The following is a 14,163-nucleotide window of genomic DNA, read 5'->3' on the forward strand; positions in this document are numbered from 1 at the left end:
ATTAAATGGAATTGTACAAACACGTCTTATGACAAGTGAAGACATTCCACTAAAAAGCTTAAAATAATTTTCTTAACTTCTTGGAGAAATTTCGATGGAAATTTTGTAGGGATTCCTGGAGAAACTTTGGGGCGAAACCCTGGAGAAACTTCCGGACGAAATCTTCCGAACGAAATCGTGGAGGATGTTTGGACAAAATCCTGGGGAATTTCCGGACGAAATCCTGGAGGAACTTCTGGATGAAATCATGGAGTAACTTCTGGACGAAATCCTGCAGGAGGTTCTGGATAAAAACCTGGAGGAACTACCGGACGAAATCGTCAAGGAACTTTCGGACAAAATTCTGGGGAATTTCCGGAAGTAATCTTGGAGGAACTTTGGAACGGGAGCCTAGGGGAACTTCCAACCGAAATCTTGAAGGAACTTCTGGGCGAAATCTTTGAGGAAATTCGGGACGAAATCCTGGAGGAACTTCCGGACGAAAACCTGGAGGAGCTTCCGGATGAAACCCTGGAGTATCTTCCGGCTGAAACCATGGAGTATCTTCCGGATGAAATCGTGGAGGATCGTCAAGACGAAATCGTGGAGGAACTTTCGGACGAAATCCTTAAGGAACTTCCGGACGAAATCATGGAGGAATTCCTGGATGAAATCCTACGAAATGCTGGATAAAGTTCCGAAGAAATTCCTGGAGGAGCTCCCGGACGAAATTCTGGAGGAGCTCCCGGACGAAGACTTGGAGGATCTTTCAGACGAAATCCTGGGAAAACTTTCGAAAGAAATCCTGGAGGAACTGCTGGATGAAATCTTGGAGGAACTTCTGAACGAAATCTTGGAGGAACTTCCTAACAAAATCCTGCAAGAACGAACCCCACAAAATTCGAGATAAAGTTCCGAAGGAATCCCAGGATGAAGTTCTGAATGAATTCCTGGAGGAACTCCCGGACGAAATTCTGGAGGAACTTTCGGACGAAGTCCTGCAATCTCTTTCAGACGAAATCCTGAAGGAACTTCCAGACGAAATCCTGGAGGCACTTCCGGACAACATCCTGGAGGAACTTCAGGACGAAATGCTGTAGAACTTTCGGACGAAATCCTGGAGGAACTTCCGAACGACATCCTGGAAGTACTTCCGGACGAAATGCTGGAGGAACCTTTGGACGAATTTCTGGAGGAATTGCCTGAGGATTTTTGGAGGAACTTCCAAACTAAATTCTGGAGGAACTTTCGGACGAAATCCTGGAGGAACTTCCGGACGACATCCCGGAGGAACCTCTTGGACAACATTCTGGAGAAACTTCCACGAAATGCTGGATAAAGTTCCGGAGGAATTCCTGGAGGAACTCCCGGACGACATTCTGGAGGAATTTTAAGACGAAGTCCTGCTGTATCTTTCAGACGAAATCCTGAAGGAACTTCCAGACGAAATCCTGAAGGAACTTCCAGACGGAATCCTGGAGGAACTTCCGGACGACATCCTGGAGGTACTTCCGGACGAAATCCTGGAGGAACTTCCGAACGACATCCTGAAAGTACTTCCGGACGAAATGCTTGAGAAACCTTCGGATTTCTGGAGGAATTGCCGGAGGAATTTTGGAGGAACTTCCAAACTAAATTCTGGAGGAACTTTCGCACGAAATCCTGGAGGAACTTCCGGACGGCATCCCGGAGGAACTTCCGGACGAAATGCTGGAGGAACATTCGGACGAAATCCTGAAGGAATTGCCGGATGAATTTCGGAGGAAATTTCAAACAAAATCCTGGAGGAATTCGTTGAGAAACTTCCGGATATAATCCTGCAGGAACTTCCGGACGAAACCCTATAGAAACTTCTGGATGAGGAACCTTCGGAAGAAATCTTAGAGGAACTTCCGGTAGAATTCCTAAAGATGCTTCCAAAGAAATATCTGGAGGAATGTCCAGAAAGTCGAGAAAAAAATCCTGAGGAGTTCGTTGAGGTACTTCTGAAGAAGTTCCGGAGAATTTTTGATGCTTCAAATTAATCCACGCTGACCCATGACCTATCACGACTCCGCCGGTAAAATTTCAATCGGCGCACAGGTCTAATCAAGTACGAATAGGCTGTCCCCCCTGAGAAGCCATGATAAAACACTTTGCTCTCGTTCATGTTGCGTTGGTTATCACTTTTTTTCGCACAGACGTGCAAAACAAGTTGAAATACATCATCAGAACCGGTGCCCCTGTAATTGATACTTTTCAAAGAAATTTATCATGAAGTAGCCGATCAAAGTATGTCATACTTGTTATGCCAGCTAATTGCATTAAGTTGTTTTATCTGGTTTCGAACAATACGTTTAAACGACTTTCGTTGGCTCCTCCAGGAACAAGTATAAGAATCGTGTACAGCAATATAACTTTGACACAAACAATCTTCCTGATTCGATTTATCTTGATGACGGATGAGGACACAAATTTGCTTGGTGCAAATTCCACTTGTTCAGTGAACTCTCCCTTACTCGATGTTCTGTAACTCGATATTTTCCCTTACTCGTTGAAGTTCAAAGTCACATGAATCTAGCATACTGCGTTCCCTCCGTAAGTCAATATCTCCCTTACTCGATATTCTCAATGGTTTTGACGTAGGACTTACGTCTTTCTTTACTATACTGGGTGTACTTTGGATTTTTGGAAACCGAGAGCGTTACGCTGAAAGGGAAAATTTCGAACATTACTAGCGCCTTTATCTTTCGATGGATTTTAAAGATTTATATAGAGGAACTGAAGGCTTTGGCAGGTTTTGTTCTATTATTGTCAGGTCCTTCACTGAAGGACATAATTATTCTTCAAATTTTCATTTCATTCCTCTAATTTCACAAACGGGCAATTCTAGATCAACATTTGAAAATAACGTTAAAGTCAATATTTCATTTCTCACTTCCTAATTAGTTAAGATAGATGAACAATCAAAACCAATTGCCATTAGAAATCGAAGTGATGTCACCAGTTTTATAAATGAAACCCAGCATAAAACCTCATCTAACACCGGATCGTTTGAATTCAAAACATCTGTTGAGTAATTTGTTTTGTCCGCAAATTGTTCATTACTGTTATTTAAATAAAGTGCTACGAATAATGGATAACATAAATATTTTTTCCCATGACAATTTGAACGATTTTAATGATTCAGTTTCTGTTGTTAAATCCAACTTCCTGCGTATTTTTCAATGGAATGTTAGAGGAATAAACGATCTCTCAAAATGTGATACTGTTCTTGAAGTGCTCGACCAATGTAAACTATCAATTGATGTAATCATTATAGGTGAAACTTGGCGATAATATTGGATTGGACAACATTCCAGGCTTTACTGCTATATTTTCATGCCGAGGAACTTCAAGTGGTGGGTTAGTCATTTATATTAGGACAAATATTAAATTTTCTGTGGGTAACTTTCATGTCGACGGATTCCACGTTGAGCGTCATATCCACGTTGAGCTATCAATTAATGGACATTCACATAATGTGCATGGTTTTTACCGCTCTCCATCATTTGTCTTGATAGTAACCGAAATCGTCCTTGTTTGTTTGTTGGTGACATCAACATACCTGTTAATGTCACAAATAACAATGTAGTTGTGAAATACAAATCTTTACTCGAATCCTATGGTTTTGCATGTACAAACACCATTCCCACTAGGCCGATCAGTTCGAACATCCTCGATCATTTTGTTTGCCGAATAGATGATATCATCAATAGATATACGAAACGATACAGTCTTGAATGAAGTAAGTGATCACTGTATGATACTTACATCGATTGAATTACACGAGCCAAGAGAAAGAATGACCCTAACCAAAACTATCGTGGACCATCGTAGGTTTGCCACTGATTTCAAAATATTCCTGAGAAATGTTAGTGAAATTGAAGATGTTAATACTTGTCTGTCCAACACAGTATCTACATATAAGTCATTATTATTGAAACACTCAAAAACTATAACAAAAAATATCTGTGTCAAAAATAACTATTGTCCATGGATGAGCTTCAATCTATGGCATTTAATAAAACTGAAAAATAATTATATAAAAAGAGTTAGGAGGCACCCCAATGATCAGAACATCAAAGGATTACTTAAGCATATATCCGTCAAAGTGACCACACTAAAAAAAACAATGCAAAAGAACATATTATGAAAACCTATTGAATAATACTTCTCATTCGAAACTGTGGAAACATATTAACAACATTTTTGGTAAATCCACTAAACATAATACAATAACACTTGTCGAAAATGGTGTTAAAGTTGACAATAATCAACAAAAATGTGAAATATTCAGCAATTATTTTTCGAATATAGGACAACAACTTGCTGATAGCATTAATGTCGATCCTGCTATGAATCCGTTAACAAACCTACAACACGTATCTAGCTCCATTTTTCAAAGCCCAGCTTCAATAAACGAAGTTACATTGTTAATAAACAGTTTAGAACGAAATAAAAGTCCGGGTCCCGATGGAATTACTGTTGATGTTATTAAAAACAATTCAGAACAATTGTCTAGAATTTTAGCCGACTCGTTCAACAAAATCTTGGAATCTGGAACATATCCATCATGTTTAAAAATTACTAGAGTTGTACCTATATTTAAAGAAAAAGATAGATTTAATGTTAACAACTATTGTCCCATTTCCATGCTTTCCATATTCAATAAGATATTAGAAAAATTACTTTTAAACCGCATTTTCACGTTTTTGAATCAAAATAACGTGTTATACAATTACCAATACGGGTTTCGGCAAGGCAGCAGTACAGCCACGGCAGTGACTGAATTACTCGATGATATTATAAAAGGAATTGATTGTAAACAACTAGTTGGTGCACTATTCCAACACAGCAAAAAAAAATATTAATATGCGGCGACGTGAATTCATAAGACGCACCTAAAAAACCGACGTAATTAGCTATTTTGCGTAGTATCATGTCACATCGACGCATTACTACATTCATCAGCGCAAAATCTAATCGAGAAAATTCATTTTTCAGTTACGCGGATCCAACATACAATTACCTCCCTTATTCAGTATTTTAATACATCATAAATGCTGCATATCATGATCGTGTAAGATAAAATTTAATATTACGTCTTAAGTAGATAAATTACGCGGAATCGCCGTAATATTACCTCAAAATCAGTTATATCACTTCAGATAAAACGCTTTGAATATCAATCCTGCACTGACAGGCAGTCTTGTTTTCACTTTGTTCTGCTCGCGTTCAATGATGAACATGGGCATAATAATATAAATTAATTTAGGTATAGTTAATATTTAAATAACAAACATATCCTTAATTGCAAAGTGTGAACGTCACCTTCCTTTCCATATTCTCGACCGGGGAAAAAACTGTTCGCAGGTAAGTTTTAAATATGTTTTGATTACTACCCAGCCGGTGCATTTTTGTTTACTTTTTTCTAGAAGTCCTTGCTACGGGAAGAGCACAAACGACAAAGATGAATCGAATTGTGGTTCTGCGAGCGAAGCTTTTCCAAAAACAAGATTAATAATACTCCACTGGACAGAACCAGACTGATTTGAGAACATATGTTTTCGCCGCTTCCACACGGTGAAACCCACAGGTAAGTTCCGGATTAATGGTAGTTTCAGACAGATTATATAATGTCAATTATTTCCGCAGATGCAAAAGCGTCATCGCGAATAGCTTTGGAACCAAATCAACAACAAAAGCGCAACCTACAAGGTTGTTTGGGAAAACCCATTGATGGGTAAAAAAACACCCATTTTTGAATAGCATCCTTATCTGTCATAAAATGGGGGAATTTGTCAATCATGCAATGAGTACAAAAATACCCATTAGAGGAAACCTCATCCATTACAAAAAAGGATATATTTTTACACATTAATGGGTTAAAAAAAGTTGAAAAACGAAGCCTATCCAGTATAGTCGTTGGTGGAAAGCTGTAGAAAGCGTTCCATTATTTTTATTGCCTAAAATAATATTTGGTACATTACACTGTCGCCAAGACTGTCGCTCTTTCTCGCGGAATAACAAAAGTAAGACAAAATATATTATTTTTATGTACAAGTATTCTAATTTTTCAAAATTATGCTTCCAGATCGTCGATTGAAGAAAATGGAGGAACTAAGAAGGAAATTGGATGCAGAGTCATACGGGAAGCTGAAGGGTGAGCATTCTTAACCATATTTATTTGAAACCCTGATTTCTTTAATATAAATATTATAAAAGGTTATCCCTGCCCAGTTGATGGCTGTGCGTATATCGAAGAAAATACGTTGAGCGGTTTGAAACAGCACATCAAATTCGGGCATAACCTCAATATAAGCCAGAGGAATGCTCTTCCGTTTCTTTGCAAAAAATGTGGATCCTTACTGTCCACATTTTGGAACCTCAGCCGGCACATTTTTTCATGTATACCGCCAAATAACGTGGATATGGAAGCTCGGTTGGAGGATGAGATGCTAGAAACTCAATCTGAGCCTATGGAGGTTGATCCAACGGAAGATGTGAACGAGAGCATTACTAACCCATTCTTTTATATGGCTCCGTTATCAAAGGATGTTTTTGTCAGTAAAGCGTCTCAGTCGGTAACTGAGTTACGGTGTGATGTGGGTGTACCGGAAACAAAAATTCAGTTTTTCATCAAACAATGCACGGGAATGCTTAACGCATATCAACAATATGCACTAGGCATAGTCAAGCAATTTCTTGCCAATTTGAATATTTCCGTTCATGATGAAAACGTTGTTGAACTGCTCAATAATTTAGAAATTACTAATCCCTTTGCTGACGTTCAAACACCAACCGATAATCTGGCGTATCTGTGTGGGATATCTAAAACAAGTACTCCGGAGTCAAAAGAGTTTATTTTAGGCCGACGTAAACTTAAAAAAATGACTCGATTCCGTGTTGCAAGCGATAAACGTAAAAACTTGTTTAAATCTACGAAGCAAATTAAGCAAGTGAAGGATGTGATGCACTATATCTCTGTTAAAGATATTCTTGGTTTGGTCATCCAAAATCCTGTAGCTAGGAAATGATTCTTAAAGAGAAAGCGTCCTCCACGGGTAAAATTTGCAGCTTTAAGGATGGTATGCTATATGGCGCACATAATTTTTGCAAAGGTACCCATTTGCAATACGTTTGTCCATGCATATTGACGACGTCGAACATTGTAATCCTTTAGGATCACGTAAGGGTAAGCAGAAAGTGACAACTATTAGTTTTAAGGTGCAGAATTTTGATGACCGGGTAAATTCTACTCTGGATCGGGTTTATACTGTCCTTGTGGTGAAATCGAACCTGCTAAAGAAATACGGCTTCGGAAAAATATTGAAACCGCTCATGAAGGATTTGGCAGCGATGGAATCAGATCAAGGAGTCACACTACGTTTGAACGAGAATGAAGATTACACGTTACATGCAACTGTGGTCCATGTACTAGGAGATACTTTGGCCGTCCATGAGATTCTGGAGTTAATGCCACCACAGTCGATTTTTTTTTGTCGAGCTTGTTATATAAGTAGGCATGCTTTCCACAGTGGGCAGTTTGGTGCTGAGTATCCAGCAAGAACGCGAGATAGCATAGCTGGCGATTTGAAAGCACTACATGAGGGAACAACCACTCCTTCAATGTGTGGTTTACAAAAAGAGACAGTGTTAAATTCCTTAAAATATTTTCACTTTACGGAGTATGTTAGTTTTGACCCAATGCATGACATCCTGGAAGGCATCGCCGGAATGGTCATTAAAGGAATTTTAAATAACTTGCTTAACAAAAAGAAGTCGATTTCAGAGTTAGAACTCAACAACAGGATTGCCTCGTTCAATTACGGTGAGATAGAATCCAAGGATCGTCCTATTGGGAATTTCACTAGCAAAGGATTAAAATCGAGTGGCCATTCAATTAGTCAATCTGCGTCGCAGACATGGTTGTTATTAAGATCTTTGCCTTTCATAATTGGTGATGTTTTGGACGGTAATGAAAGCTCACAAGAAATTATTGCTGATTTACTTACTATTACTCATTATTCATTTTCAACCGTGTTGAGTAATGACGATATTGATCACCTAGAGGTTGTAATCAAAAGTTTCCACGATAATGTCAAGCTAAATTTTCCTCACAGACACCCAATCAACAAAGTTCACCATATTTCGCATTATCCCGACGTCATACGTAAAAGTGGGCCAATTAGTAAGATGAGCTGCCTTCAATTTGAAGCAAAATTTAAAACCTCTAAACTACAATCAAAAACATGTAACAATTTTCAAAATATTACTTTCAGTTTGATGAAAAGGTTGAATTTAAAACAAGTAAAAGCTATAATCGATCATAACTACAATTCAACTAAACTAACTATCAAATCTGCTGCATCATCTGTAAAAGACACATATGACTTCAAAATGCTCTTGTTTGATTTTCCTGATACTATTTTGCATATTAATCATCTGCTCATCAATGGCACTAGTTTTCGCCCAGGGCTGATTGCAACTTATCATGTATGTAATAATAAAGAGTATGGAATCATAAAAGCCATCCTTAAGTTAAAAGCGGCAGAAGATGATTGTTGTTTCATAATTCAAACCTTACGCATAATTGATTTTAATAGACATTTAAATAGTTATAAAGTAGAACCGACAGATAAAACTGTAAGGATATCTGTTCATAATGTTTTCAGTAGAAAATCATACAGTTTGTGGCAAGTTACAGGAGATGATGATTCTTATTATATAAGCTTGAAATATAACGACAGCTGTTAAGTGCAATAACTGATATGTAACTAAATTGCTTTAATGTACAAATCTTTTGTAATAAATATGTATATTTCTTTCAATACAATTAAAAAAATCCCCCTTTCATATCGGATGCAATATATTAAATGCCCACCTACAAATAGAATTTGAGGAACTTCGAGCGACTTTAACCTGCTCTTTTATGCATTAATATGTAGAATACTTTCATAAAGGCAATTGTACATTTTGTATTAAATGAATATTTCTTTGTATTTCATACTTCTATTTTAAGCAAACAAATTCACCGACGAGTCATTACACTACATCACTGATGATTACTTGACCAAAATCGGAATCAGCGAAATGGGACCGCGCCTAATTATCTTCTCAACGATAAAAAAACTTTTGCAAACACCAGATGATAATACATCACTATCCGTATCCGTACCATCAACATCCGGAGCGGGATCATCGGTGAGCGAAACAGGGCCCGAGGCAGGACCATCAACTGTTGATGCAGGGCCATCGACAAGCAAAGCAGGTTCATCTAGAGTGGGAACTTCTACTTGTACACTTCCTGTGATGACTTCCAATAAGGTACGATTTTATCTAATTAGATATTTTTTTATCTAAAATGAGATAAAAGCAAAATATAACAATTTGATTTTTTTTTTCATATCAGCAAGCACTTACTGTAGTACAACATAAATTTTATCCGCAATGTTTTTTTTTTTCATGTTAATAGACACACACTTACAATTTTATTTATCCGCTAGATGTTGATATTCACTTTCCTGCCACCAAAGAAAAAAAGCTGTTTCTTGAGAACTTTACAACTTAACTAGCAGTAAATATTAATACAATAATTTTCTTTTTCATGATAGTTCATAATCTTGTTCATAATAAATATTATGTCAACATCGATGTGGGTGGAAAAAAAACTGCTCTCTCATTTCTATGCATGCACGGAACCCAAAATCTACCCAAATTTGAGTTCAATTTACTCAATTCCAAAGTATTCATATCTTCAGATAAACTGCGGAAAAGCAGCTTTTATTTATTGAGCACGACGAGAATACCTACTTACTTCAGGGTTATTTATATATCGCCGATAGGCAAAAATACAAAGTAGGCATTTGAGAAATTATTATGAACTAATTTGGAAATGTTGTTTTAATTGGGTATAAATTATACTATTTCGTTTGATTTTTTATTTTATGTTTATCATGCTTTACAGATGCGAGAAATTCTTGAAAACAATAACAAATTTCGACGTGTGCTGTATTCTAAACTAGATGCAAATATTGTACCTTCACACAAAGAACTTCTTATGATGGTTCGAATATTATGTAAAAGTACAGTGGAAAGACTAATCAATCATAAAGAGTAAGTATGCTTCAACAAGTATGTCAATTGGCATAACCATATTAAACTTTGATGTATTCTCCATTTCAAGGTATCCCAAATTTGACGAAAAGAAAGAACTGGCTATCGGAATCATCGACACGTTCCCCATACTACAGAAGACAAAAGTTGCAGAAAATGCACCAGATTACGTACGTTAAATTATTGTTTTATGAAAACACAGGTTCTTTGTCGATTAACAACTTCAAACTACAGTAATTATTCCCATAGTATGGTTGGTAACATTGCCTACTCGTTGCATTCTCTCGGCCACCAGGCATCCAATGGAGTTGATTTTTTAGAGTAGCTTAAGTCAACTATAAGCACAGACAAACAAACGTAACACATTAAACATTCACTCATCATTCACTTCATCGTCGTTCAAACACTAAGGACATCTGTCGATTTTAGTTTGTGGGGCAAACCACGATCGAGATGGCGGTAGTATGCAAACGTCAAACTCGAGCAAATCCAATGCACGCGCCACGAGTGATTGATTCAAGTTGATTGGCCATCCAATGATTATTTGAATTGACCAGTAAATCAGTGAACGATGGAAATTTATCGAGTGTTATGTCTGTTTGTCTGTGCTATAAGCTTCATATCTATAAAAAAAATTATATTATATACTTATTAATATTCTACATACATTATTTTGGATTTCAGTCCTATTTCTTCTGGAAAAATGGAGGAAAGCAACCAGGAACGGAACACACCGGCTTAATTCAGTCGCACATTAGAAACGCCTACAAAAATATCTTGCCAGAGGACAAAAAATTTGTCCACCAACGAAAACCGAACACAATCATCAAAGTTCCACCCGAAATTATTGAAAAAGCTCAAGCTATTGGCTGTGTTGACCCAGTGCCAGTAAACTTCCACGCAATCATGAAAGATATGGCTGAGACACATGACCTTCTCTTAATGCTTTTGCGTCAGAAAAAGAGAGTGCAAGACATCCTTTCTATTTTCCCCCATTTCAAAGCATTTAATGGTGTTGTGGTAAGCATATATTTCATTATATATAAGTGTAAATCCCGATGTAAATACTTGTATTTCAAATTCAACAGATTCAAAAAGCGTACGAACGAATGAATCCAAATTACAACAAAGCGTCGCACATGAAACAATTTTTGTCCAGGGGGCTGATGCTGGAGGATGAAAATTTTAACGGTGTTCACGATGGTAATATCATTCATGTTCATAATATTTATATGTTCTAACACTATTTTTTGCCAAATCCATAGATCATCTTCGTGGTTGTCTGCGCATTTTCCTTGTTCTAGGAAAAAGGGGAACCAGCAAAATTATTGGACTTGATTCACTGCCAGTAGAAGAACAATTAGCAGCTCCTCTGGTCCGATGGATACCGGTATGGTTTATATACATATACCCAGGGAAATTTTCATCAGCCAAGATGAAGCCTTACAGCCTTTTCAGATTACGCCATTTATGATATGATAATGAGTAACTTGATGCCATTGCTTATTGCGTAATAAAGCTCGTAATCTGAATAGGCTATTAAACTGTAGGAATAGTATTAGTCTGGGATGTTGTCTGGTCTTTACGTCTAATACGCTCACTAATTTGAGTACAAATGAAATTCTAAATTTGGTTAAAATAGATCATGTATTTTTGTATGTTATTTAGACAAGATCAGTCCATGAACCACGTGATGATTCTACCAAATTTTATATTCCATCTCAGTTGTTTCTTATCATTTTTTTTCTCTTCTACATGACCACGTAGCTTATAGACGACTAATTATTATATTTTCTCTATTTGCAGAAACATGAAACTTCGCTAGCTGAACAATTATCCAAGTATGTTGGAATTAACCTCATACAGAAAGTACAGCCTCACATTATCACCGACAACGACCATTATTACATTTATCTCCAAGGCGAAATCCTGGATTGCGGAAAATCGTCGCTCCAGGCAATTGATGTGTTTTTTAAGAGTTTCTGTGTTTTCGGAGTGCCGGTTCCATCGACAGTTAGGAAGGTTATCGATTTTTTTGAAGTAGTTGCCTACAAGATTAAAAGCAGTGGAAGTACACAAGGTGTGAATCACCTTGTTTCGAAATTTTCCGAATCCCTATCAGCTGAAATTAGTGATGCCGAGTCTAACTAAAACATATTCGAAATATTGACTTATAGAATGATTCATTGTTTTTACATGACTATATGTATCAGAAAAGACATAAATAAAATCAATTGATAGTATTTTATTTTTTATTTCTTGCGTTTCTTGATTGAGTACCATGAATACCCCGAATTTACAATTTACCAAACTGCTACAAAACCTACATCCAAAAATGGGTATTTTTCTACCCATTTTTAGAGAAATTTCGTTTCCCGCTATGTGTAAATAATTACCCATTTTATGACATAAACTGGCTTTCCCCATTAATGGGTAAATCGGGTTTACCCATTAAATGGGGAGAGGCACTTCTAGCGAAAATGGGTGTTTTTTCACCCATTAATGGGTTTTTGCAAACGACCGTGTACGGAACCGCGAGAGAGTGATGTCTTTGAAGACTGTTTGGCATAGGACGCATTGTACAGCTGATATAGAGTAAATAGGTATAGCCAAGTGCATGAAATTTAGAACCAGAAATTTGGTACTTCATCTCATAGCTCCCAGTCTCATCCCATCAAAAACAAAGCAATGAGCACGTATGTTAGCAAAAAGAAGAAACGTGATTGGTGCTGCATTTCTTTGTTTTGCGATGAGATGAATTTATGTCCAGAGAGATGTAAAATGGAACAGTTCCCCTAAATAATTTCAAAAACAGATGGCCACTAAATAGCGGGAATGAAAAGAATGACTCGAGAAGAAAACTACAAAGAAGTATAGTTCAATCTGATATACGTTATATAAAGAGTTGGCCTTAGTCTTTAAACTTAGATTAATGAATAATAGCATATGGTCCGTGGTCCGCCGTGCGGCGTAGTTTAATCTTATCCGCAGGTATCACACGACCGCTGGACGGTGGTCAATTCAGGATGATGCTTCTGATCCTATTGATGAGTTGCTTTGGGTCTTTGGCCTACAATGTAGCTTGGTCTACTTGAAATTTTCTGAATATTCTATATTTTAATTTAATTTTAATTTTAATTTTAATTTTAATTTCAATTTCAATTTTAATTTTAATTTTAATTTTAATTTTAATTTTAATTTTAATTTTAATTTTAATTTTAATTTTAATTTTAATTTTAATTTTAATTTTAATTTATATTTTAATTTTAATTTTAATTTTAATTTTAATTTTAATTTTAATTTTAATTTTAATTTTAATTTTAATTTTAATTTTAATTTTAATTTTAATTTTAATTTTAATTTTAATTTTAATTTTAATTTTAATTTTAATTTTAATTTTAATTTTAATTTTATTTTAATTTTAATTTTAATTTTAATTTCAATTTTAATTTTAATTTTAATTTTAATTTACTTTCAATTTTAAACTTAATTTAAATTTCAATTTTAATTTACTTTCAATTTTAAACTTAATTTAAATTTAAATTTTAATTTAAATTTTAAATTAAATTTTAATTTTTAATTTTATTCTAATTTAAATTGTGATTTTAATTTCAATTTAAATTTTATTTTTGATTTTAATTTTAATTTTAATTTTAATTTCAATTTCAATTTTAATTTTAATTTTAATTTACTTTCAATTTTAAACTTAATTTAAATTTAAATTTTAATTTCAATTTTAATTTTTAATTTTATTCTAACTTAAATTGTGATTTTAATTTTAATTTCAATTTTAATTTTAATTTTAATTTTAATTTTAATTTTAATTTTAATTTTAATTTTAATTTTAATTTTAATTTTAATTTTAATTTTAATTTTAATTTTAATTTTAATTTTAATTTTAATTTTAATTTTAATTTTAATTTTAATTTTAATTTTAATTTTAATTTTAATTTTAATTTTAATTTTAATTTTAATTTTAATTTTAATTTTAATTTTAATTTTAATTTTAATTTTAATTTTAATTTTAATTTTAATTTTAATTTTAAT

General features: G+C 34.9%; 1 protein-coding gene and 1 long non-coding RNA gene across 2 annotated transcripts; both read left to right on the plus strand.

Annotated features, from left to right (window-relative positions):
- Positions 1-5,228: 5,228 nt before the first annotated feature.
- LOC134206150 (uncharacterized) lies at positions 5,229-5,715 on the plus strand. The gene is made up of 3 exons (XR_009978248.1): positions 5,229-5,373; positions 5,436-5,596; positions 5,656-5,715. It is a non-coding gene; the product is annotated as an uncharacterized LOC134206150 (long non-coding RNA).
- Positions 5,716-5,921: 206 nt separating this feature from the next.
- LOC134206143 (uncharacterized) lies at positions 5,922-12,328 on the plus strand. The gene is made up of 9 exons (XM_062681836.1): positions 5,922-6,032; positions 6,095-6,163; positions 9,023-9,327; positions 9,968-10,116; positions 10,187-10,286; positions 10,801-11,136; positions 11,205-11,319; positions 11,382-11,506; positions 11,923-12,328. The coding sequence occupies exons 2-9, from the start codon at positions 6,112-6,114 to the stop codon at positions 12,265-12,267; spliced, it is 1,527 nt and encodes a 508-aa protein (XP_062537820.1). The 5' UTR covers positions 5,922-6,032; positions 6,095-6,111; the 3' UTR covers positions 12,268-12,328.
- The last annotated feature ends 1,835 nt before the right edge of the window (positions 12,329-14,163 follow it).

The sequence above is a fragment of the Armigeres subalbatus genome, chromosome 1 (genome assembly GCF_024139115.2).
Source record: "Armigeres subalbatus isolate Guangzhou_Male chromosome 1, GZ_Asu_2, whole genome shotgun sequence".
In the NCBI taxonomy this organism is placed as follows: domain Eukaryota; kingdom Metazoa; phylum Arthropoda; class Insecta; order Diptera; family Culicidae; genus Armigeres; species Armigeres subalbatus.

Bases quoted from the DNA above. Each gene is read 5' to 3' on its own strand.
- LOC134206143 (XM_062681836.1), top strand. From the start codon at position 6,112: ATGGAGGAACTAAGAAGGAAATTGGATGCAGAGTCATACGGGAAGCTG. The intron at 9,328-9,967 runs GTACGATTTTAT...CATGCTTTACAG, and splicing joins CTGTGATGACTTCCAATAAG to ATGCGAGAAATTCTTGAAAA. The intron at 11,137-11,204 runs GTAAGCATATAT...CAAATTCAACAG, and splicing joins AAGCATTTAATGGTGTTGTG to ATTCAAAAAGCGTACGAACG.